General features: G+C 41.0%; 1 protein-coding gene across 6 annotated transcripts; it reads right to left on the bottom strand.

The window, feature by feature from the left end:
* Nucleotides 1-1,831: 1,831 nt before the first annotated feature.
* EMP2 (epithelial membrane protein 2) lies at nt 1,832-25,833 on the bottom strand. 6 transcript variants are annotated; one of them, XM_068908409.1, is made up of 5 exons: nt 25,700-25,833; nt 8,367-8,478; nt 5,320-5,413; nt 3,661-3,807; nt 1,832-3,087 (listed from the first exon to the last, which is right to left on the bottom strand). In XM_068908409.1, exons 2-5 carry the CDS (start codon nt 8,442-8,444, stop codon nt 2,903-2,905), a joined length of 504 nt encoding a protein of 167 aa, XP_068764510.1. In that variant the 5' UTR covers nt 8,445-8,478; nt 25,700-25,833; the 3' UTR covers nt 1,832-2,902. The 6 variants fall into 6 exon arrangements, with proteins under 6 accessions (XP_068764510.1, XP_068764514.1, XP_068764509.1 ...); XM_068908413.1 differs by lacking the exon at nt 25,700-25,833 and adding an exon at nt 25,377-25,428; XM_068908408.1 differs by lacking the exon at nt 25,700-25,833 and adding an exon at nt 25,131-25,207.
* Between the last annotated feature and the right edge of the window lie 280 nt (nt 25,834-26,113).

Raw genomic sequence — 26,113 nt, 5'->3', positions numbered from 1 at the left:
AAGTGGAGGAGTTTTGTTTTGTTTTGGATCAACGTTAGTATTCCTCTCTACTGTTGTCATCTCAGTGCAAACCTGAAGCTTGGACTGGAGCATATGCGGAAGTCACTGGTCTGTTTCTAACATTTTCTCTCATGGTAAGGCTTCTGAAATCAGTGCACTCAAAATAATCTTTTAAAATACACAGCTGTTTCTACAAAATAGGAAAAGAGACCTTAACAGTAATCTGCTTATCACAACATCTGTAGATTACATTACTCAATAGTTACTCTTGTGGGACCGTGCTCTTAGATGTTGAGTACTCTAATGTCGTCTTGGTTTACCCTGCAAGGTCTTTAATAAAGGACAAAAATAACCAGCGTGTGGTTCTAATAGAGGCAGGAAGAATTTAATTTTACCTGTTCACACAGATACTCAACTATGTCTCATCCAACATTGTGTAAATATATCCCAAGCTTAAAGACAAGGTAAGTTTGCTAAACGTATTGAGCTTGCTATTACAGTACAGCAATTTTTGTTTTAACTTTATTTTCATGTACAATTTCAGAATATATAGAGCATAGAAAATGGTATATTTTAAAGGCTTATTAGGTAGAAAGAATATCCTAAAATATGTTTGTCCTGTTAAGAATTAGTTCAAACTTTTTTGGCATTTGTTTTCTCAGTATACAGAACATTCACATATGCTCTGTTTTATGTGGCATCATGTATACCTTACTGTTTGTACATTGTGGTGTATGTGTATGCTGTCCCCTTTTAATTAAAGGGACAGCGCTTTTACTGTGGAAGTAAGCTGTGCACATATATATACACGTCTTTATTTAAAATATTTGCTGCATAAATGACCAAAGCAAGAAACTGAAGAAGCATCTCTTCAAATCAGTGGCACAACAGCTTAGCTTACAATTTTATAGAACTGTCTTCTAGATATAAAATAGTATTTTAAATCCAAATATTTGCTTTTGAATTTCCCTTACTATTTCATGTTTGTATAACACTAGCAAATGCCTAGCTTATAGTCTGCCTACTTAGGCCTGCATCTGTTTATTCAAAACAAATTCTGCTTGCTAAAGAAGCTTAGGTTTTGAATGTATTCAGCAAACTGTAGAAACAAGACTTTAAAAAAAAAAAAAAAAAAAAGTAGTGGACTTTAATATTTGAAACTTAGCGTTCCCAGAAAAAGGAAAAACCCAGAAAAAATATTAGCATCATGCTAGACTGGTGAAAAAGCATTTTGCTTGGGCTGATTTTTTTCCTTTTTAATTTGTTGTCCTGTTTACTTGCATAATTACTTATCATTCTTGCTGGGCTTTATTTGCTTGCAAAGGACAGGTCTAACATGCCACAGGGTGTTAGGATGTTCAGGGAATACAAATGAACAATATGACCTATTATTTATGTTGCAAACAGTTCCCATACAGTTAGCTGCCTGAACTTCCACTTGGTAAGAAATCAAGGATGAATTAGCTGAAGATGAATGGGTCAAAACATCAGCTGATGTATGTGCTGTAGTATCAATTTTGATAGAACTACACTATTTTATAATAATATATTTGTTTTACATTGTGTAAAAGCTCATTCAAAACCTATTTACTTTTTTATTGCCTGTAATATGGGTCCAACTGTAGTGAATGTACTGAAATAAATATATGCTTAGTGCTTTTACAAAGTCAAGTCTCTATTTAAACATCAAAGCTGTGACTAACCAGAAGAAGCCACTTCATTCATTCTCCACACTGGTCCGAACTCCTAAATCACCATCACCCAAAGCCAGTATTACATTGCTGAGCTTTTAAGTCTGCTGAGTGTTACCGTACAGATTTATCTCACAAAATTATTTAAAAATAAAAGTCAACAAGTCATTTTATTCTGCAAAACTATCATGGAAATCATAAACATAGTAATTACACCCTGATTTACTTAGGAGGAGTGTTTGGTTCAAGTAAAATTCACAAAGGAGTTTAGAATTAAATTTTTAAAGGTGATTCCCTAATGGATACACTCAAGGAAAGCTTTTGTAAATGATGCGTTACATATAGTGACTATATATCAAAATCCTGGTGTAGTAAATATGTTGAGTTATTTGGCCATAAAAAACCTAAATTTGGTATTGCTGGATCTCTGATTTGCTTAGAAATTTGCAGGTGTAGGTAAGGTAACTAATTTTTTTTTTCAGAAAGACTATGAACAATGCAAAAATGAAGGGATAAAGGGAGTATATGGGGTATCTCTAACCGCTCAGGCTATTCTGGTCCCATATTGTGCAGTGAATTTGCTGGTAACTTCTCCTCCCAAAGGCTCTGTATGCTTAAATTAAATGTGAAAGAAGAGAATCATCTACCAGAGTACAAAAAGGAATTGTTTACTTTTGCAAAGCAAGTGGTTTTAATAAAAGCTTGATGGCACTTACTGCACATTATAAATAGCAGAATGGTAGTCCCCTGCTAAAACGCACGCGCTGAGTGCTGATTTGGGCTTTTATAATTGTTTTTACATTGTGATCGGGGCTTCGTTTTTTACCTCCTATATTTATCCCATCCCAGAGGGATCGATCTGGGCTGGGAATATGGTTAGCATATTGCTTCAAATTAATAACCACAGTCTTTATTTGGAATCTACTAGAGGCTAGGAATAAACAGTTAATGTCTAGTTAAGGGAAAAACATTTGATGATGAAATATGTAAAGACCAACAACTTGGCTTTGTATTGCTTAGACCCTTGACCTGTAGATGCCAAGCATTCCATTAGACCTACAATACTTTGTACTCTGTTTCATATCAAGAACACAGTACGTTTTTAGAGAAACAATAGCTTTACTACAAAACCATGTAAATGATTATATACAAAATGGTTACTGGAATTTGGTTTTGTACTGTAGTGACAGAAACAACTAGCTGCTGATGTTTTATTTCCGCTTCCTTAATACTAGGTACATAACACCGCTGATCAGAGTAAAGGCAAATGCAATCCAAGCTAAGATGAAGGAATAGCCATACTGGCCTTGAGAAACTTCAATGTTATATTCATTTCTCTTGTGCAGTTCTTCGTGCCTATCTGTATAAATGGAAGCTGCAATCATAACACACAGACCTGGAGAAGAAAGAAAGTAGTGAAGCTTAGCATCTTAAAATAACTTAAATATGCATAACAACTATTCACTGTCTCTTCTGTCAGCTGCTGCCACTTGCACCAATATCCTTTTTTGTAGACAATCGTTTTCCATATTCAGTCTAAACTGGGAGTAGTTCAGGACATGCTTTTCAGTTTCTTGGGCAGGGATTAAATGGCAAGTGCTGTTGTGCGTTCATGTTATTAGCAATCAAAACAAAATAATTCTAAGCATCTGGATAGTTTTAAGGACTAATAAAAATTATGGAAGTACCTGCCTGTGGCAATCACAAAGCTGTTCAAGAAGTTTAGAATCTAAGATTCTTTCCCTTCAAGGTTTAAATGACTTTACTTCTGAGCAGTTATCCATGTTGTGACTGCTTTAGTACAGAATGGAACAGTTCAATTTTAAAGAAGTCTGTGGGACAAGCTATCACTTCCAGAGCCCTACCAATTTCTCATGCAGCTGGTTCTTCTTGAAACTTTTTCCCCCTTCCCTTTCCTACTTTAATGTAAACATCACTGAAGTGACAAGTGTCAAAAAAAATCACTCACATGACAGGAGCTGGATAATAGAAGTTAACACAAATCTTTCTCCTTGTTTTAGGCGGAAGAGTTGAAGAATGAAAACCAGAAATGCCACACAACAGAAAATAGTAGACAGGACCATGGTGGCCTGAACAGCCTGAATTGATTGATAATCTGTGAAAATAAAAGCAGCCTTGATTAAAAATGCAATTCCTCGTTTCACCTATTCCTGCAAGGAGTAGAGGGGCAGAGCAGCCTAAGCTCTGTAAGTTCATCAGATACTGCAAACAGGTGTGTATGCATTGCCTAGGATAGATCTTTCCTGCTTTCTTGGTATTAGTACAGCCAATGGTTTAAGGACTTTTAAACATCCCCTGCTTCGATCTATGTACTAAAAGCCTAGTGAAACTGCCAGGTGTCTAAAAGGGCTTACAAATGCAGGGTCATGCCTTTCACATGACTTGGGGACAGCTCTACCCAATAAGATGTAACTGGACATGACTGATTGCCAAACTCGGCATAAAACATTTACGTTCAGTTTTTCTCCTGTCAATTACCTCACTGTAACCCGGAGCTAAAATAACCAACACAGTTTTAATAACCAATACGTTTTTTAACTACATGAAGCTGTTTTGCACAACTTTGCTGCAACGATATGGACAAGATAAGCTACTTAAATATGCTCTTTGTAGCTCTTCCCCTTTGGGATAGCTACGCTGCAGTCAGCAGGTCTGTGAACAGCAAACAGAAATACCTGAGCTGCTTTTCATCTACCTAGTTAATGTACCTAATTTCAGGGAACACATAGCAATACAGACATCAAACCCAGCTCAAGTCTAGGTTAAATTCATGTTAGCTTTGATATGTCTGTGTGAAATGTGATCATCTTTCTTACTAATTGCAGTATAGATATGTCCTAAACCAACTCAATGCTTAGACAATAGTTACTTTGTAGGTACCTGGCACTTCAAATCATCTACTCCTTTAACATATATACCAAGACTGAAAGAGTATGATAAATGTATCAGTCTAGTGTATTTATTTTGCTAAGGCAGGACAGATTAGACTGTGCTATATGTTGTGTTCTCTTTGTTAAAATTTTAGATGGTGTTCACAGAATCGTTTAGGTTGGAAGGGACCTCTGGAGATCATCTAGTCCAACCTCCCTGCTCAAGCAGGGGCCTCTAGAGCATATTGCCCAGGATCACGTCCAGACGGGGTTTGAATATCTCCAGGGAAGGAGACTCCACTACCTCTCTGGGCAACCTGTGACCTCCTTTCCTCCCCTCCCATTCCTGTACACGTTTTTAGGTTCATCTTTGAAAGCTAAATTCTGACAGTCATATTCTGTCACTTCAGAGCCACCTGCAAATGACTTCACTCTTTTTACCTGGTTAAATTTTTAAGAGTTCTCTAAAACTCCTGTTGCTAGTTGTTTGTTTTATTCTCTTCTACTATGCTTTCAAGGGCACTTGAGTGTTCTGTTTTCCTCTTACAGAAACTGTTGGAACAGTATGCTTGTCCGAAATGAAAAGTCAGTATTAAAGGTTTTAGAAGATTTGAGAGTTAATTAAAGCATATAGTTTTTTTTGAACAAGTATGCCACTGCCCCTGCAAAAATTTCATAGCGAATTCACAGTATTTCCTTCTGAAGGAACTACGAAACCTATGCCGGCAGACACTCACCATTGAATTGATCAGTAATAGCTGTACAGGTGGTGGTATTGGTGACACAAATTCTCCAGACATCTGTAGAAAAATTATCTCCTACCCACCAGGCCTGCAAAACAGAAGTAAAGGAATCTTATAGGGGGGAAAAAAAAAAAAAAACCCTGCTGGTTAGCTATATCAACTGGGACTAACTTCTGTTCATTTTTGCTACTTAACTTTTCAAACTAGACTTCAGATGTAATGGACTTAAAAGGAATTTTTACAGGCTAGACGTCAAGGAAAAGAGCAAAACAAACAGGTTACTCTCCCATATTTTGGGATGGGTGGGAAACTGGAGGCCTCAGGAATCAGAAAACAGTTTGTATTCCCAGTGCAGAACTGACCAAGTTTCTATTGTCACTGCTTGAGACAGGATTTGGGAACTAACAGGCAGAGGGACAGGAACAGAGGCCTTTCTAAATGTTTCCTGGTAAATTTGCAGTTGACTCATTTACTGACCAAGAATATGAATGCTGCATCAGTTGGTATCTGTTCAGGTATAAGTAAATTAAAGCAAGGCAACTCATAAAAGCTTGAACTTTGTATATTTATTTATTAGATGTTTTGAAATAAAGAGTATTTTCATTTTAGACCTATGTGAAGTAAAAAAGAGAACAGGCAGTACTCTTAACCCAAAGCAACGAGGGATTTTCCACTGTCTGGGCAGCAATTTTGCATGTTCAGTGATAACTCAATATGCAAGGTACCCATACAAGATCTGCTTTGTTCTGTTGCTGATTCCAGAGTACTGTCCTTAGCAACAACATCCAGACCCTGTTTGGGAGATGCAACTCTTAAAGGCATAGCGTTTTTTAACTTCTGGGAAATAGCAGGGTAATACATCTGTGAAACAGAAGCCTTGAGCATAAATTTTCTAGTTCCGGACATTAAATGAATCCATCTCAGCTTTGTATAACATAGCTGTACTTTCAAGTGTGCAAATGCAGGATGTACACTATGGCATCAGACTGGAAGTGGCTATTGACTCATTAATATCCCACTGTGATACTGCTATTTTGATGTTTTAACATTTAACATAAAATAGTACTAGAGTGACTGAACAGATTTTTATGGTATCAGCCCTGCAAGTGCTGCAAGCAGTCCACACAAGTGGTATTTCCTCAGGAAATCCACTGCAGTTACAATAGCTACCCAGGCCTTTGTTCTAACTGGAGCTGGAAAAATACAACTTTTAAATATGACTTCTGGTAGCATCTGCTACTGGAAAAGATACTCAAGAAACCTCACAGATTATTGTGCAGCTTTTCAAACAGTACAGCAATAAAAATTGTAATTTATTATGACATTAGGAGTATGTGTCATAATAACACTGGAGTATCATGCCTAAGAAAAATCCTTATTTTCCAGGATGAACTAAGCCATTCATTTGGATTTTGCACTCCCAAGTTCAATATATTATTTTTCAACTTTGTGTGCTATGTGATTCTTTCAGCATGATATTCGTAAAACCCCTGAAGACCATAAAATCCAACAGAAGGTGGTTACAAGTTTAAGTCTGTAAGTGTTTAAAAGTAACTAATGACACAGAGGGCTTGGTTTTGTATTTCTACAATTTTACTTGTGTGTGTGGAAGATCTGAATTTAGAATAATTTGCTCTTCCACTGTCCTAGCTCTCTAAATATTCAAAAGGAACAGGTTAAGACAAGACAACCTGTTTGTAGTGGTCAATTAATGACCTACTTCAATGCAACAAATCAACCAGCTGACTGAAAGATAACATCTGAGTCCATACAATTTTGCGATAAAAAGCTTTGGGTAATATATCATTTCACTTAAAGCACAGTCTTGGAAAAGACTATGGGGTTTGAACTAGCTTCACTGAATATGGTAAAGTACTTCCAGTATAGATTTTTTTTTTAATCCTAAAAGCCTGAGCACACACTGAACGTCTTAGAGAAAGAAAGACTCTAATGAGCAGTTAAGAATATCAGTATCAGGATAGCAGGCAGTTTTGGAAAGGGAAAGATATGAAGAGCTAGACAGAAATATTGGAAGATAAGTTCTTCCTGGTCATAAAAGAAGAGGTAATTTGAAAAGCAACATGATTCTAAAAATTTGTGGTAAAGTTGCTTCAAGTAAACGGAAATAGTTAAATTCTTCGTCTCCCTTTCATAATTTAATTAGGCATCTTGGACAGCCACTTCTAAGGAAAGCATACTTTGGCTGAAATTATCACTACGCATAAATCATGAGCTATTTGACTTCATGCATGTGACACAGAAGGGCAATAGATTTTTCCCCCTTTCCATCAGATCTAGCTGAAGCCATAGCTTCATCCTCCAAGCATGGTAGTATTTGTAAACACATTTACCTGCAGGAAGGAATCTCACAGGAAGGAAGATTAGCTGCATAATGTTGGCTCTTCCATGATGCCATATGCAAGTGTGGTATTTACTGGTATTGTCTCATCCAGTTAAAGGAGCAACATGAATGTTCCGGGTAGTTTTTTTTTTTTTTGATTTTTTTAAAACGAAAAGGTATAAGCAGACTAGTGTGCCTAACAGTGTTAAATGCTTTCAATAAGCAAGTTTAAGACAACTAGAGAAGTATAACTAGAGGCATCAAATTATAAGCACAACTAAGAGTACAAATAATGCTTTTATATACAGCTTGGAACAGCTCAGTTTTGCATGGCCTTACAGGAAACGGAAGATCTGATAAAGGTATTAGGAGTAGAGAAAGTGATACAATATAGGCTGTGTAAGCTGGTTGGTCTATTTTAGGTTGGCTTGAAGCAAAGTTGCCAGCTGTATTTTTAATTGCATCATTTTAAGTGTTATACAAAGACTTTAGGACTTTAGAACTAGGTAATTTTTTTTTCTTATACGTTACATACTCCAAATATAATGCTTTTGTTCTGATAATAAACGGGTAAGTTTTCTAAGGTTCAAAATACATCCAGAAAATAATCTGAAACTCAGTAAGAAAAAATTGTGTAAAGCTTCTGATCTGTGCTTCTGATCTGGGTGTTCTAGGAACAAACAGGAGAAATCAAACTTACATTGTCAATAGTTGAGATGAACAGCAGCGCTGCTGAGGTTATATGAAACACAATAATGAAAGCCAGAAGGATCAGCATCCTTGATGTGAGGAGGCTTTAGTCTGAGACAAATCTGTTAAAAATAAGAGCATATATGATCAGTCTTTAAAACCTGTTACCTGATCAACCTGTAAAGATGCTGTCTTGGTGTGGCTATGAGGTACCAAGGTCATCCTGAGCTTATTTCAGAGCGAGGTGCTTGTTAGAATTAGTATTGTTGGATGTAGTTTGACTTCAGAGCACTCATTCTTTTTCCAGAGATAAAAAGATCACACTTGAGTCAGACTACACATCAGCATAACAGCTTTTTTTTTTAATGTATGATAAGTAGCTACTATCATAGGTGTTAAAATGAATCTCAACTTAAAAGTGAAGCCAAGAGGTGCACTTCGTAATATGCCAGTTGGACGGCTGCAGCGTTACTCACTGCAGTGTTACACACAGAGAAGTTTCTCTCTGTGAGCTCCTCCAGCAAGGATATCAAACATACTTCCCCGCTGACATTTAGAGAAGTACTTTTCACATCACAACCTCATTTGCATGTAACGCTAGAACTTCTGCTGGCTTTGGGAAGGTCTTGTTTCAACCATGCATTCAAAGTAGGAAAAAATGCAGATTTCAAAGGATGCTGGTAGAATAAAACTACGTATAACAAGAGCTACCTCCTAGATTTAGGAATGGCTACAACGTACCTTAGGTTTCATATAGTCTGTCCTTAAAGAAAGCATAGCTCAAAAGTTACGAGTCTTAACCTTTACTAAATAACTTAAGGCTGTTGTTTTCTTCAATGTGTTGCTCTGACAATTAGGGTTGAATAAACTGGTTAGTTGCATAACACTCCAGTTAGTTATTTTCAGTCACTTAATACTCCTTCCAGTCCAGCTATTATCTTCTTGCCTTATCTAGCCCACCTAATATCATTTCATGTCTCGTACGAAAAAACTCTAACAGAGGAAGTTGCTGGATGCACGCTCACATACTTAATTAGGGTTTGAATTGGAATCCCCAGAAAATCTATGGGCAGATAACAAGCACTTTAGGGAAACTACTATTAATAATATATTGGTAAGTGCAATTGCTTGGTATATCCATTATCATCATCTTTTTCTTGTATAGAAATGCTTGCTAATTAATGTATGCTATATTCTATAAGGACTGATATTTTCTTTGCATTAAATATGTACCATTCTGTAGTATTATCTGTGTGTTATCCATCATCAGTACAGTAATGATTTCTCCACTTCCTTAACTTTAAAAATTTGCTCTTATGTCAAATGGTCATTTAATGTAACAGCAAGTATCTGGGAGAAGAGGTGGCTATATTTTTTGAAGACTTCCATGATTTTTTTCATTTCTAACCTTCTCTCCCCTACTGCTGTTTGCTAGACTGATGAACTACACCTACCGTTAAGTAATGAGGATGGAGAATTCAACTAAATAAAAGGATTACTTTGACAGCATTTTGCAAGAGAATAGTGGTTCCATTGGCATTCTCATCATTCCAAAATACAACTACTCTGCAAAACTTTAACAAAAAGATAACAGACAGCATATAAACATACTGAATAGAGACGAGAAGTTCCAGACTAATCCTTTATGCCTACACTGGAGTATAGCATTTCACTGCAGTAGAGCATCATAGCAAGGACAAAGCCAAACAACATTAAAGTGCTTTAGAGAAAATAAAAATTAATCTGAAAAACCTTTTTCTGTATTTATTTGGAGTGATTGTATTGGAAAGGTAAGTCCAAACCCTGAAAAAAAAGGAAAGCATCTACTCAGTGTTTATTCCTTCCGAATTTCTCCCTGTTAAACTCTGTCTTTTTAGCCACAACAAACAACAGAAGTGGTAGTTTCCTCCAAAGGGTTGATACTGCCATATGACTCAAGATCTTCAGAACCTTGCAGCCACTTCTGTTTCTATAAATGTCATTCATGGCTGTCTGTTGAGCCTTTCTTGAATGAAAGGAAGGCAGAAGGAAAAGAAGATACTTTGTGGTTTTGTTTAATGCCACATGAAGATATTTTCACTGTAAAATGTACCAATCTTCACACAGTACTCTCTTGTCTAGTGGTTAGGTTTTTTCTGAGTTTCATTTGTTGCAGAGATGGTTATCTTAAGCAGACAATAATGCAACAGTCATTTGCCATATAAGGAGAGAGAATCAAATTGTACTCAGTATTATTTTAAGGCTAACAATACGATTTCATCTTATTACATGAGGCATCATAGAGTAAGACAGACAATAAAATGTGACCTAATTGAAACCAATCTTGCAAAATCAAGATTTGCCAGCCCAAAAAATTCCATTTAATCTTCAGTCAAGTGAATGTTTTTGTTTTACTGCCATCGAGCTTAAACAGAAGTGCTTCAGACAGAACGGATAAACATGTACAGGTGATGAGGAGAAGACACTGTATGTTTTACCCAAATAAAATCAAGATTAGATGAAAGTTTCTTGTTTTGTTGTGAGAAAAATGATTGAGGTCTTAATACAGTTAATGTTCTACAGTCTCAGTTTATGAGTCTTTATTTCAAGAGAAATGATTTAAGGCTATGAGAAAGTAAAATATAGGTAAATCAGTTGCAGGTGGTATTGGTACTAAACCTTCCTTCACAGTAAAGGACACTAGGAAAAGTTTGATGCCTCTCCACTGCCGAACCTTAGGAATAGACAGTTTTAGATACTTCCCCTGACTTGCAGGCAATAGCCGCTTTCACGAGCTCCCAGCGCTGCCCTGCACACAGTGCTATGGCACTTCCACACATACTCGTACTGAATGCACTGGGGAAAATGAGGCACAGCCCAATTTCAAGTAATCAACACCAGGAAAAGACAACAACATCTTGCTGTCCAATCCATCATTCCTGAGCGTGGCTGGGACCCCAGAGGAGCAGAAAAAGATCTGCGGACTTCAGTCATTCCTAGCAACTTTCTCTCCCCTTGGAGACCAAGGAGTCTCTTGTTCATCACAGCCAGCGCAAGGAGTAAGGAGGGGAAGAGTCTCCCAGCTAAACTCCATAGAATCTGGGCACAGGAAGCAGAAAGCAGCTCCCCTCCCTAAGGCATGGCCAGCAACAACGCAAAAGCTCCTACAGAATCTGCATCCGTCTAATGGCAGAAAGGACTTCATCTCTTTGAAGGGCTGTTAGCAAACAGTCCTCATTTACTCCAGACAGTGCTAGGATTTAAAAATTTATTTAGCCCTTGAGCAAGCTGCTCTTCCTTCCCAGTTCCTCCGTGGGCAGCCTACCTGCACGTATTTTCCAGCAACAGGCAGCTCCCTTCCTCTCTATGAGCAGGGAAAGGACATGGTTATGTTTTCACATGGAGAATTTCTGAGAACAATGTTTGCATTAACATCCAGAATTCTTAATATGTTAATTATTTATTACTAACCAAACACTTTTGCAGCATCCTATTTTGCATACTAGCTGTAGTCCTCTTTGTTTTGTCATTCATTAACTGCTCCTCAAGAGTTCTCTTCAAGTTCACAATTGTTTGCAGTTCTTTTAGCAGCAGCTTCACTCCCTGTCCAAGCTTGCCAAACCAAGAGCATGCCATTTGGCAGTGTAATCAATGTCTGCTTTTGCTCTTTCAAAATGGAGAGTACCTGCAAGAACAAGTAAGCTAGCACTGCTGCTCACCTGGCTGAATTAATTCTGCTCTACAGAACACCCAGAAATTAAATTAAAATTCTACCTCTCACATTTCATTTATGTAGCCAAAAGAAAATATTGCTTAGCAGTGTTTCCTAATAAGAACAGAAAACATATTTTCAAATCAGATAAATTTGGCACTCTAATAACGTATACTGTTGCAAATAAACAAGAATCTACAAATGACTGTCCTAAAAGATGCATAGAAATGATCAGACTTTTCAAATAAAACTTAAGTATGAATATGTGATGTGATAAGAGATTGTTAATGTTTATTTCATGTGCTGTATTGCAGGTTTGGAACCACTGCCCTACCTATCAGTGCTCATCTATGCTGGTATGAAAACATTACAAGGATTGCTGAGCTCTCGGGTTTTAGTCTCTTCATTATAGGTAAGTATACGTATATTGATCAAAAAAGCTTCCTAGGCAAAGTCATATTTTATGTTCTATCATTTGAAGCAATATGCACTACACACTCAAGTCAAGGTGTTCACTTTTTTTTTTTTTTTTTTTTTTTTTTTTTAAGTACACTGTCATTAGGCATGGATGGAGACTGCGATGATACAACAGATACTGCCATCTTTCCCCAAAGTAGTTTGAATTCTTTTAATAGTTTATATATGCCCCCCCACAATGTATATGGCATGCTAGAGCTGTGTTTTATAGAGACAATAGAGCCACTCTTCTCAGAAGTGCATGATGAGAAGGGGCAACAGTCGCAAGTTACAACAAGGAATATTCTAGTTGTGAAAAATGTTTTCATTATACCTAATGAGCGTAATTAAGCATTGGACTGGGGCCAAGAGGATGTGGAATCTCCATTCTTGGACATTTTCAAAACTTCACTGAATCAAGGCCCTGAACTAACTCCCTGCTTGAGCAGGACGCAGGACTAGTGACCTCCTGAAGACCCTTCCATGCTCGTTTCCCGGTGAGTCTACAGCTATTTCAGGAACCTCCCTGTACCAACCTCCAACAAAGCTCAGAGAGAAAAGAACATCACTAATGAATTTTACTTATTTCATCACCGTATCGCATTAAAAAAAAAAATTTGGTTTGAAGAAAGAATGACACTGGAGCTCAATATGAATTCTTCAATTGCAAGCCTCAGCATTTAATAATTAATTAATAATTTAATACTACTTTACAAAGTATGTTGTAAGACAGAACTGCAAAGATACAACTGAGGTAAAAGTGCCTATTACCACTGAATTCACACAGAATAAGCTATTAGTATCCTACTGAACACATCCACATATGCGGTGGTAATAAGGTTTCCTACAAATGCTGTAAGTTGTGGGACGCTTACCTAAAACATATCGAAAACAGAAGGCCAGCTATATTAACAAACATTTTTCCAAATAGTACAAGCAAGCTGTTTGGGGGTAATACTCTACTGGTACCTTATTTTGTATAGGTAGGATAAGTGCAGCATTCACTTTCACTTATCTCTAATCGTTTCAGTAATGGAGCCTATTGGCAGTATTAATTTGCACTTTTGTTATTAAAGCCCAATGTGCTTTAGAAGATGTGGCTAAGAAGAACCTCTGCCATTATCTTCCAAGACATGCAGAGAGGTAAGTCTCTTTTTACACGATAAAACAGTATAACAAATCAGGGAACTACAGAAAAGGCAAGTATCCAGTACAGGGTTCCCAACATTTTTGTATTGTAATAAGAAAACACATTGCAGAAATGGCTTGTCTCTCTATGCCAAACTTGTACTGATACATTATACTGTAATATACAGTACACACCTTTCCTCTTTCCCAAAAATAAATAAATAAGCCAGCTTTGGTTTATCTGTAACATAAAATCCTTTTTAATGTCCAGCAGTATCAAAAAAAAAAAAAAAAAGTGCCTGTTAAGCATTCTTTCTGCTGTTTAGTACAGCAAGCAAGCAAAAAGGAAAACTCCATCTTTGACCGTTCCTAGCAGGTTTATCGCTACTTTCCAGTCCAGATGTGATCTCCACAACCCATGCTTTCATTTATTCCTAAGGGGTTAAATTCCACTGTCAGGCTGTTTCTCATGTTTGTACATACTTACTTCTTGCAACCAAAGATGCATGTACACAGTACAGTATGTTCATCCTGTGCTCACTTGCACTGAGAAGCCTAGAGTTTATCCTACCACCTTGTGTCTTGCCCTCAGTTCCTAAGATCAAGTCCATTCTTTTTATCAGCTTCATCTGGGTCCATGTATGTAAGCAATCTCAACACAGACAATCCTGGCATATAGTCCTAGAAACACAGTGAGAACAGAGCAAAACAGCTCCTGCTTTGCACACACCAAGGCCTGTGGCTGTCGGTGTGCAGGCAGCTAGTCACCCACCCCAAGGGTGCTGTAAAGACACACCCAAAAGAAGGGGGAGAGGATCCTGCTAAACAAGTTGGCATACCTGCAGCTTTCTGCACAAGATTTTTCATTGCAGCTAGAACAGCAGGTCTGTGGGTCACCAGTAAGGATTTGATTCAGCTGAACTTCCTTGAGATCATGCGTGCAAAACTGAATCAAAGCAAGCCTTTTTAACTATCAATTCCTCAGCCCTTCAGTGCTATAATTAAGACTACACATCTGAAGTTGGAAGAAAAAGCTTGTATACTGGTGGCATGTGAGGTCTGTCATCTTGTGATACATCATAAGATGCTTGTATTTACATGATAACCACTTCACTTTACTCAGAGTTCTTGTGCCACATCTCATGGTGTCTTATGACATAGCACAGAGAACTCAGCGGTCAGCTCATGTTTTGCCTGTATCACTGTCCCTAAACTTGCATAAAATTCCCTGGTTTATAAGGAACAGAGTGATACTGTTAAACTTTTTTTTTCTTTTATCAGATATGAAAGGTTCTGTTTTTCTTCTTGAATGAGTCTCAGAAATGGAAACAAAAGTGAAATAAGTTCAGAGAGCTGGGTTTTTCCCAAACTAGCAAAAGCTTTGAGGATTTCAACAATCCTCTAACGCCTAAATATCAAACAACATAACGGACAAGAAATTCAGGAAATTTAACACCAACAGAATAATTATACCAGTTGAAACAACTCACTGAAGTTTCATTATTCCTTCTTTCCAAGTTAATTTAACAACTGGGAATACCAACATTACAAGATATAATTTACTGAGTGACACTCCTTAAAATGAGGCAGATAATACCCAAACTCTCATGCTTTCTTTCTATGCTTTTCAATATTCTCTTAAGCTGACTGGCATATAAAACTGGGTGTTGTAGTATGTTTTTTGTGCTTGATTATCTGCTGACTAGCACTTTTGGCAGTTATTGTTTCCGTGTTATGCAGGAGACTACACTAGATCTTTCCTCCCCCTCCACCATTCAAGTTATCTTCTTGTCAACCGGATATATCAATTTTAGTTGCACCTTGCCAGCTGTTCTTTCATTAAGTGATACTGAATCAAAACCTCACTGAGATGCCTAGAGCACTTCACACCGTTCATATCATTTGATTCAGGTTAATTCTTCTAATGCCAGTTACACTTCTATTTTCAACCTTTAATGGCTTGCAAAACGCTAGTGCCCATGACTGCATTTATGTTGCTCTGGCCTTAACTCACAGTCTGTGGTATCTGTGTATTAATCCTTCCTTTGAGTAATTTCAATTGGATCATCTGTCTGTTGTGTTTGTTGCTGTGGAGTTAACCCGGGCAACTAGCACATGACTGAGCTCCAAGGCTGGCATGACAGAGGGGCCCCTCCGTCCTCAGCGTTTCTGCATGCCCCCTAGGTTGGTGTGGGGGCATTTTCCACAGCTCTTTAAGCTATGAAACATTTGGATCCTTTCCAAGTCAGCTACAGGAGACTCCTCCTACCATGCAGGGAGAAGTGTGGAAAGGATAAACACATTCTTGTGTCTTTTTTTTCCTTTCCTTCTTCTTTTTACCTGCATTGTCACTGCAAATTGAAAAAGAAAGAAAAAAACAACTAAAGCACACTAGTATTATTTTATGTGATGACTTGGGAGCCTTAATTTAAGGAATCAGCTTAGCCTTTAAACACTGCATAGAACAGGAGAGCTAATTTTGAAACTAGCTTTGCATGTAGATTTATTAACTGCATCTAAAGACTTTGCTGCCAGTCATCCCTGAAAAGCATATTAATAGTTCTCTGGTGCGTGAACTGAGCTGCTACCGTTAGAGTTTGCAAGTACACAAGCTACATCATAGAAAATGAGTTTTCTCTTTTACTAATATCTTGTAATGTGCATGATTTGGCAGTTAACAATACAGATCTATCAACAAACATGGCAGTCTCTGTATTTGTGCTCACTCATTCTCTGTTCTCGGTGAATTTAATAATATTGTAAAACTGGGCAAAAGTGAACTGTTTAAGCCTTGACAGATTCTAAATGCTTTTTTTAATGTTAAGTCCTCTAAGTCCATGCACTGAAAATTCGTATGTCATGTCCATATAGCCTTCCTCCCTGACATATCGGAACTGTCTGGTTCTGTGGTAGTGCTCTGGGCAGTGCTGTCAGGAATCTGTACTTTTTCCAGTTATGTAGTAAAACAGCAGAACTGACTTGAAGGACCCTTTGGTCTCAAAGTGCCTGAAGGTCTCTAAGGGCACTGGCAGATCTAGTCTTCATGGTCAGAGGTAGATTCAAACTCGGATTTGTTTTTGTGCTCAGGTACTAGAGGGCTAACAATCAATACAGAACCAGTACCTCTCTTTAGCCAGCTAACAAACCTGTAGGAAGTGCTGGCTGGTTCTGGCTAGATATCTATGGTACTGAATGGGAACTTAGAAGAGAAGTTCAAAATAAAAGTAGCAATCTATGCAGCAGATGGGCTCCCATTTTTTCTGTTATGAAGGTACGTATGCAGTCCAATGTATACTCTTCAAGAAACACAATTTCAGGCCCTCAGCTTGATGCTAGACTTGGATCAAGAGGGCTAAGCGTACCGTCAGCCCTTAGAAGCAAGGGACACCATCAGTTCTTTCTGCTTACGAGCAGCGGTAGGCTCCCAGTGTGTTGAGAACATACTCAAGCCTGTAGCTTTTTTTACTTTCTGTGTGTTTTTTATGCGGAAGGAAGACAGCTTCTCACTTACACTTCCAGCTACTTTTCAAAATCCTTCATCACAAAACAAGGAAATAAGAAGGAAATGAAACAATGCTCTCTACATACAAGCACTGTATGCGGGCAAAAAATTAAAAAAAAAAAACTCCAGAAAAAATTAATTCACAACTTTTTCTACAGCTTTATTTGGACTCCAACTTTTATGCTTTTTTGGCTCAATGGCAGAAAATGGAAATAAGATCATTCTGCCAGATCTAGATTTTTATGGTGCTCTTGCAACACACTGTGTTAGGACACAGCAGTCTCTAGTACAATTAAAGCAGTTAGCTTGTTATATTTTGACAGTGAAACACAGGGGTTTGGATATAAACTAGCAAGATATGGTATGATCTAGTTTTTGTCCACTTTCTTTCAGGAAATCTTGCCTTGCAATCAGAGCCCTGAGGTCTGCTTTTTGTGTACGTGAAGATAACTATAAATACATACCTAGAGCTCAATAAAGCCTTTTGTTATAATGGGGGTTGGATGTTTGCTCCTCCTATTGGTAGTGTATGGGACTGCCTGAAGAACAGTAAATCTACAGTGAATAACCCCCATGTTCTTGGCCTAATTCACTTCCATGTGAGGGGATACTGAAGCACTCTTCAGCTCTCTGTGAATCTATTTCACAAAACCAAAATCTCAGCTCACATTCAGAAACCCTATTTAGCTAGCAAACACAGAATAGTGTCTACAGTGATGCTGATGCCTGGCAGTTTTTCCCTGGAGTTTCTCAGCTCCATGCTCATCCTGTCCTCCTCGTTAGAACAGTGCTAATAAGCTGGTACTCCAAAGTTTGGGAAAGTAAAACCCTGGAATGCCATACAATTCCATTTAAAACCACACAAAAGACAGCAAAAACAGCTAACTTCCAGCTTTTGAGTACGGAGGCCTGAAGAAGCTTATGGTCCTACCTTCTTATAATTGCTTTTATGGAAGTTTTGGTGGTGCTTGGGAAACTAGGGATCCAGCATTACTGCCACCTCTGTAACTCTGTCCGTCATTTATTTCTGAACAAGTTCAGACTAGGTTTAGACTTGCCCTACCACTCCTTTCACTATGGCCTTACTTCATGCAGTGCAGAGGGAAGTCACTCTGCCATTAAGCCTTTGTGGATAGAGCGAGAAAAAGAAAACAGGTTAGGCCTATGGGAAAACACCAAGACAATGCCCTGCCTTGGGTGGGGAAGTGGCACTTAAGGAGAAAAGGGGCTAGTGAGGTCTTACCTGAAAATCCTAAAAAATAGTCTTGAGCTTAAAAGATTCAAGACAGATGTATTTAAATACTCCAGTAAAAACTCAGAAGTATAACAGCCACCATGTGCTGTGATGAAAAGTCAGTAGGTAATAGTTACCTACATGAACAGGTAAGTGATGCTACATGCACATTAGCATAGTCATACTCCTTGAGCCTTCATCTTTTCAAAACCAGCTCTCTTTAGAGGCTTTTGCGTGTTCAGCAGAAAGACTTTGTCCTCTTTTAAAAGCACAAACCAGCATCTCCCTCTGAAGTAAATTTTTCATAAATTCTCCTTCCTTAGAGACGTCTTTTGGTGCACTCTTATTCCAGATAATTATGACCTGTTCTATGTCTGCTTCTAAATCCTAACAGAACCCACACTGGTGCAAGCTAGATGGCTGACCCATTTCTGAATAGCACCTGAAATGGTTCCTTGACCTTCATCTCTAGCTCTCATCATGGTTGTTGCTTGAGGACTCCAGGACCTGCTCATCCACCTTCAGCTTATGCTAAAAAAGGGAGTCATGTGCCTTTGGAAAAATGCTAACAGAGACTGCCTTTAATGGAAGATACTCCATGGAAGCAATCAGTTCAAGACATTAGTTCTCAGAAGGCACATACTGTTTGAGAAAAACCAGCAGTAAGAAGAAACAGCCTGTACAGCGTTTCTCACAAAACATGAATATATTCTCTTAACTTTCACAGAGTCATCTGCAAAACATTTTACAAAACACTTGTAACTTGAAGTGTATGTATGGATAGAGCTTAATTGTATGCTTAGAAACTGAAAGAAACACACCTCATTTCAGGTATTTAATACATCCTTTCCGTTCAGCCAGTTTGGCTTAAGTTGTACAGCAGACACCATTTCACTATAAACAGAACTGTAGTATACATTAAAACACTCTTAACAACCAAGCTGGTCTAAAAGAACGAAAAGCTTGTTTTGCTACGCTAAACGCAACAAGTACTTCTCGTTCTGGCTTGCTCATATCCAAAAATGAAGACGGACTGGGGATATACTTGTTGTTTACAGATCAGGGTAAACACACAGAAGGAGAAAGAACTGTTTAACCTAAAGACCAGAATAAATGGCTACAAATCAATTGTGAGTATGTTTAGGAAATTAGAAGAAGGTCCCTAGCTTTCAGAGTTATCAGGTTCTGGAACAGCCTTACAATCAGCACAGCGGAAGGAAAAGACCTACCAATCCAAAAATGGATTATCTGATACAGTGGTTGTGCTAACATAGGAGTAGACCTGATGACCCACGAGGTCGTTCCAGTTCTTTACTCCTGCAAAGGTTATTCCTACAATTTGTTTTAGGTATCCATATGTTTTGCAAGATTTTCTTTGCAGAATCCACATGTCCTTGGGAGTCTGCTGAATGCTTTCCTATCTTTCACAGGCTTCAGGTAATGCTGTGAGCAAAGCTGAGTTTTGATCTCTACAGTGGAGTAACAGAAGAAGTGATCATGGGACAGATGACACACAGTCAGCTTTAAGGGAGGATTTGTTTCTCAGGTGTGTGGTAAAGCTACAAAGGGCAAGCAGGGCAAGCCTTCCCCTTTTTCTGCAGGTGATCTCAGGCCACCATTCCTCCCAGCACTCCACAGCACTGGTTAAGCACTGTACAGCTCTTTGCAGCCTGCTGGCATAGTGGGATATGGCTGGCTCTGTGACCCAAGGAATTAGACAGCCGTTTAATGAAGCTGGGACAATGACATGGGGGTGTACTAATAAGCTATTCAAGCTATGAGAAGCCTCTTGGGAACCTGCTTGTGAAGCAAATAACTGAACTGAGGTGTGGCCTGACCTCACCCTTGCTCAATCACCGTGTGGTCACATTTTGGTGCTGGGGTTGTTGCCGTTCAATACCTCGTTAGTGCAGGGAGGAACAGACCAAGTATAACACTAGACCTTTGCATCAAGTAGACAGTTTAAATGTGTCCCCAGACTGAGCCAATGAAAAGCAAAAAACACACCTACAGCATTAATTCTATACATTAATATAGTTCTACGAGTGTATCTCAAAAACTGAGCTCTACTGGGTACGGACTGCTGTTTATTCAAATGATTATTCCAGATACAACAGAACGGCTAGAGTGATTTATGTTGTTCCACCTAATTAACCAACAAACAAAGGCAGAAAAGGTCTGTCTTTCCAGATTGAAAGCAATGCATTTAATTCAGTAGAAATGAAAGCTGATATTGTTTTAACTTTGGCAGATGCTCTATGGAAACTGCTAGCAATTAAATGTATTATGTTCACTGTTGTAAAATGTTCAAAACTGCTTGTATTGATTGATTATGAACAGACTAGGTCTGTATTGAGAAATAAACACCATCTATCAAGAGTGTGAAAATACATCTCTACTGACTGTAGAACAGTTGGCTATAAAATGAAAAGAGCAAACTCTTCCACCACTACTACTGTTTTGTTTCACAGCAGTACCGTAGCATATGATTTAACACTCAGTTAAATAAGCTACCTTCATAAAGTCATTTTTACATTCTGATTTGTAATTGGTGCAATTAAGAGTGAGACTTAGAGGTTACCATGTGGACTTTATCATTCAGAAGGATTTCTAATATGCTACCCCTCTTTCTTTTAACTCCCTTTCATTGTACAGTTGGGCACACTAGTTGCATTGCCCTTCTTAGCTCTGGCTGCTATGTGTAAACAGAGCCCCGTCACCTCCTGCTAGTACCTGCATCAACTGTGTTCTATCCCACGGTTTCACCCTGATCAGACTGGCTGTGCTAATAGCGCTTGGTTCACTGCGAGTCACATCTTATTGCTAACAAACAGAGCCCGGTTCTGCTGGGTACTCTCCAACAGGCCTCGCTGGTGTGTTTTCTACAGCCGTGCTACAGGTGAAGGCACTGCAAGCATGCTGGCATGTGACAAAGAGGCAGGCTTGACTGGCTCTCTTCAGCTCTACATGAGTTTCTTCTTGGAGTCTCTAGACTTCAGTTTGTTTCTGCGTGTGAATTAAGTTGCTGGTTTGTTGTTTCTGCGCATTGAGAATTGGCAACCTTAGAAACCCGGTGAGACTGTGAACTGACTGCAGAAGTCATCATCAGTACATGTATCCTGATGTGGCTGTCTGGGGACTTTGGAAGGTCATTTTCTGTCTGGAAGATGGGCACAGATTTCATTTCTTTCAGGACACTAAACACTTGCGTGAGACACTTGAGGGGAACGTTCATACTGCCTACCTTTGCTGTCCGGGGCCTCTGCACTTCCAGACACAGCACAGTGTCTACGAGAGAAGTAAGCCATAAATATATATATCCTATAGCCATCTCTAAGGGGTGCTTGAGTCAGTCCACTTTCTGCTCCACCTACAGGCTCCTGTGAACATATCTATGCTGCCAGAGGGTTGTATTTTAAGGTCACACCCAAATTATGAGGCTTCACCTGGCATGCACACATCATCATTAAGCCAGCCCATGAAACTTCATAGGCAGAATAAAGAAGCATAATTACATTTGCTCCACTCATTGAAGAAATAATAATTCCTTTGATGGATGAATTCAGGCCATCAGTCTTTCCGTTGAATCCCACCCAGTAAGATCTATTTTCTAAAGATCGAGATGCTTATCTTTTTGAAGAAGTCATAAGCATTAACTGACATAGTGAGATTTGTTTTACAAAATTATCTTCTCTCTAGAATATTAAAGTTTTCAACAATAAGAGTGACAACTGAGATCCCACCACAAAGATCACCAGTTTGCTTTGAGCATGCAAAAAACAAACAACACAAACAAATGTCAAACAGCTCCATGAATGGAATTCCTTGGTGCTGTGGCTTATGTTTCCCCTACTTTCCTGCTGAGACCAGAGTGCTTTCAATAAAAGCTGTACATTCTTCTTCTTTCAAATTTGGCTTGCATGGCTTTTATACATAAAATGTTTGGTACATGTTAGAATAAATCCCTTTCTTATTATTTCCTATATAACAGCACCCTATTCTGTTGGGTCTTCTTCCAACAGGAATGTGGCACTAGGACCTGGAAAGTACATATTCTGTAGCTCTTGTCCCCAGAGACCTACTTATCTCCTTAATTAAATACATTTTTGTACTGATTTGGGGGGTGGGGTGGGGTGGTCATGTCTTACGTGACATTCAAGATACAAAATAGAACATAAAGCGCAAGTAGAAAACCAAAATATGCACAAATTACCAAGGTGAAAAAGGAAGTGTCTCCTTGTGCTGCCATCTCATTTTTCAAATGGATATGGAAACTGCATTAAAGGAGACAGGCTACAACTAATAAGCTCAGCAGAAGTGGAGGAAGGTCTTGGTCTTCTAAATATACATACGGAACTCATCAGTCCAACATTCTCCTAATCACTGTAAGAACTTCAACCTGAGATGAAAAATAACCTTGAGACATACAAGACAACAAAGCAGAAAGCATGAAAATGGTAGTAAGAGATACGAGGCAACTGCAAAGCAACAGATGCTAATCAATCAAGTGGGTAAAAAGTGCATTAACGGAGAACGAGTATAAGATGAAGGTAGAGATGTTAACTTCTGTTAAGCAGTGCTGACCCGAAACAGTAACCGAGGCACCTGAGAATTGAGACAGAAGTCTTGTTTAACCGCATGGCTTTTCAGTGGCCTTCAGTCTCGACCTGCTCTGTCTGCTGAACAACTTCCTTTATCAGCAATGTTTTAAACACCTTTGTTCTGTGTAAGCAAATAAAATATACTGTCTTCCTCACTGGCAGATCTGCAGCATAATCAACGCTCTTTAGATACTTACAACAAAAGTCTTTCCAAAGACCACAAATAAAGAATACAACACCAGTAGCCTCTTGTCTACTGATATAAGGTCATTTTTTGTTTTAAATTATATCAACAGACTGATTTCCTTCCTATATGCTATGAGCTTGTCAACAAGAAACTGATCATCTTGTGAAAATATTCACGGCATTCCTGTATTCCGCCTTGAGTTAATGTTCACGGTTATCCATTTAGCAGACTAATTCCTGGTTTCTTCAAGACAAGTCCAGCCTGGCATGCAGCTGATATGGTAAAATCTGTGCACATCTTGCTCAGCACAGAGGATGAATTCTCCTTCAGGTGTCCCAAAGGTCCATTCCCCAACTGTGTTCTGCAGATTCACAAAGGGATGCAGAAGACAGCAAGGGTTCATTGTTCCAATGTCTTTGGTGGTGACAGGTCAAGTCTTTACACCTTACTCTAAGTAACCTTGCACCAGCTTCTGGAGAACTTACAAGTTTTTCATATACCTTTGTTTCTAGTCCCACTTTGATTTTACCACTGGTGGTAAACACCTATACCCAAGTTGCATTCCTGAGCATGGCATCTGCTTTGTCACACACGCTCTTGCTAAAAAGCAGCTGCACTCTCCAGTAAACTGCAACTCGATTCTTACCTTGCTGAAACTCATGCCCACTGCCACACTGTTCATGTGGATTGCTGCCTGCCCACCTGCTGCTTCAGTCCAGCCTTAGAGTTCCTTTCTTGAGCAACCCTACCCTACCTGGGCAGCCAAATCTTCAAAATCAAAGTTGGAAAGCAGGTCCGCACAGAACATTCATGACAGAGTATTTTACTTGACAGAAAAGTCTGCTCAGGTAGACAAGAGGGCTTATTTTAAACAGCTAACATACCAGCACTGTATAGATAGAGTCTCAAAGCAAGCAAAGAGAAAGTGCTACTTTTTTATTTTTCATGGAGACTAGCCAACCACAGCTGTTTATTTCTAAAGCTCCTGCAGAACTCTTTAGGAAAATCTAGTGCTTATTTTACAGCTGTTCTGTGGGTTTCTTCACTCCCTTGTACTGGGTCAGAAGATGCTCCACTGCAGCAATGACTGACCCTTTCCAAAACATCCACAGGTGTTGACCAAAAGACATCCCTGCACTATGTCAACAAAGTATTTCTGCCAAGAAATTAACGGAGAGGCCAAACTGCAGATTTCTTGCTGGCAGCATGCTGCGAGTAGGGAGCAAGCCAAGGAAAGGGCAGCTCTGCCACATTCTCCCTAGAGACGTCCAAACAAGGAGCTGACATCTAAAACCCTCTCAATAGCGTAAGCAACACACGCTGCTGAAAAGCTGCCAGGCTTTTATTCGCCAGAAAACCTCCCAGGTATAAGTGAGACATTAGCTCCGGAAAAAGCACAGTGCCGCTCAAGATAGGCGGAATGGCTTTGCAAAACCGCAGCCCGATTCAAGCGGGAAAACGTTTAACACCGGTGAAAACTGCATAAACCAAAAAGGGCACCGAATTACAGAGAAATGTATTCTCCTTCCACTAGGGGGCGTCCAGTTGCCAAAAACAACCAAAAGTTATTGCGGCGTACGCAAAGCCCACTGAAATCACGTAAAAAAAAAAGAAAGAAAGAAAGAGAAAAAAAGCTATTCCGTGGAGACCGAAAACTTTCTGACAGCGGGGGCAGCTGGGCGGGAGCGGCCGGCCCGGCCCGGCCCCGGCGGGGGGGGGGGGGGGGGCGCCGGGGGCCGCAGCCGCCGCCGCGGGGCCGCCTCGCAGCCCCGGCCGCCCCCGGGACGGCGCCCGCGCTGAGCCCGTGCGGGACAAGCGGCAGCCCCGGCGGCGAAGCAGGGTTTGTTCGTAGTAAACAAAATCCCCGCGTGGTTTCGGCGTTTGGCGGTTCCCGCCGCCCCCCGCTGGCAGAGGCGCCGCCTCGCCTCCGAGCAGCCCCCCCGGCTCCCGCAGCCCCCCGAGAGCGGCTACTCACGGAGCGCGGCGGGGCCGGGCCGGGCCGGCGGCGGGGCCGGGGGCGGCGGGGCGGCGGGGCGCGGCGGGCAGCGCTGCGCGCGGGCTGCGAGGCTCTGGCGCCGGCTGCCTCCCGCCCTCCCGGAGAAATGATGTCAGCAGCGAGCTGGGTGTGGAAAGAAAATAATTTTCGAAAGTGCCCCTCAGCCGCCTGCGAGGGCGGGGCAGGAGGGTGCGCGGAGGGCGGGCCGGGGCGCCGGGCACAAACCTCTCCCCGCCTGCGTCCACGGCGGGCGGGCGGGCGGCTCCGCCTGGGGGGCGCGGCCCCCCCGGGGCAGGGGGGCGGCCCGCCGTCCCGGCCGGGGCAGGCGAGGCGCGGGGCCGCGCTGGACGCCGCGGCCGCGGGTGGGCAGCGCCCGGCCGGGACACTGCGTAACGCGGAGCTGGGCGGGGGGGGCGGCCCCGCGGCCCGATCCCCGTCAGGGACGGGCTGTCCCGCGCCCCGGAGGGCTCCGCGGGGGCGGGACGGGCTGACCCCGCGCCGCGGTGTCCCGCCAGCCCGGGCGGAGGATGGAGCAGGAGGGACGGCACCTGCGCGGCTTCAGGGCGAAGTCTTTCCGCGGCAGCCGTGAGCGGGCAGAGCCCCCGCGGGCGCCCGCCGTGGGGCGGCACCCCACGCAGCCTCCTCTGCGGCCGCGGCCCCGCACGCCGCCGCGGCACGCTGCGAGGCGCGCCGGCCCCGCCGCGCGGGGGGGGGCACGGCCGGGAGCTGCCGCCGGCGAGGCGGGCGGGGCGGCGGAGGAAAGGCGCCATTTCGACTCCCCCCCCTCCCTTTTTTCCCTTTCCCATCCGCGCGTCTTTAAAACGGCCGCCGCTGGGCAGCTGTGCAGGCCCGGGCCGGGCCGCTGCGTAACTGCGTCCCCCGCGGGCCGGGCCGGGCCGGGCCGGGCCGGGCCGGGCGGGGGCTCCGGGGCGCTGCGAGGCGCCCGTGGCGGCAACGGGGCC

The sequence above is a fragment of the Struthio camelus genome, chromosome 15, assembly GCF_040807025.1.
Source record: "Struthio camelus isolate bStrCam1 chromosome 15, bStrCam1.hap1, whole genome shotgun sequence".
Classification (NCBI taxonomy): domain Eukaryota; kingdom Metazoa; phylum Chordata; class Aves; order Struthioniformes; family Struthionidae; genus Struthio; species Struthio camelus.
This window is presented reverse-complemented; position numbering and strand designations above follow the sequence as displayed.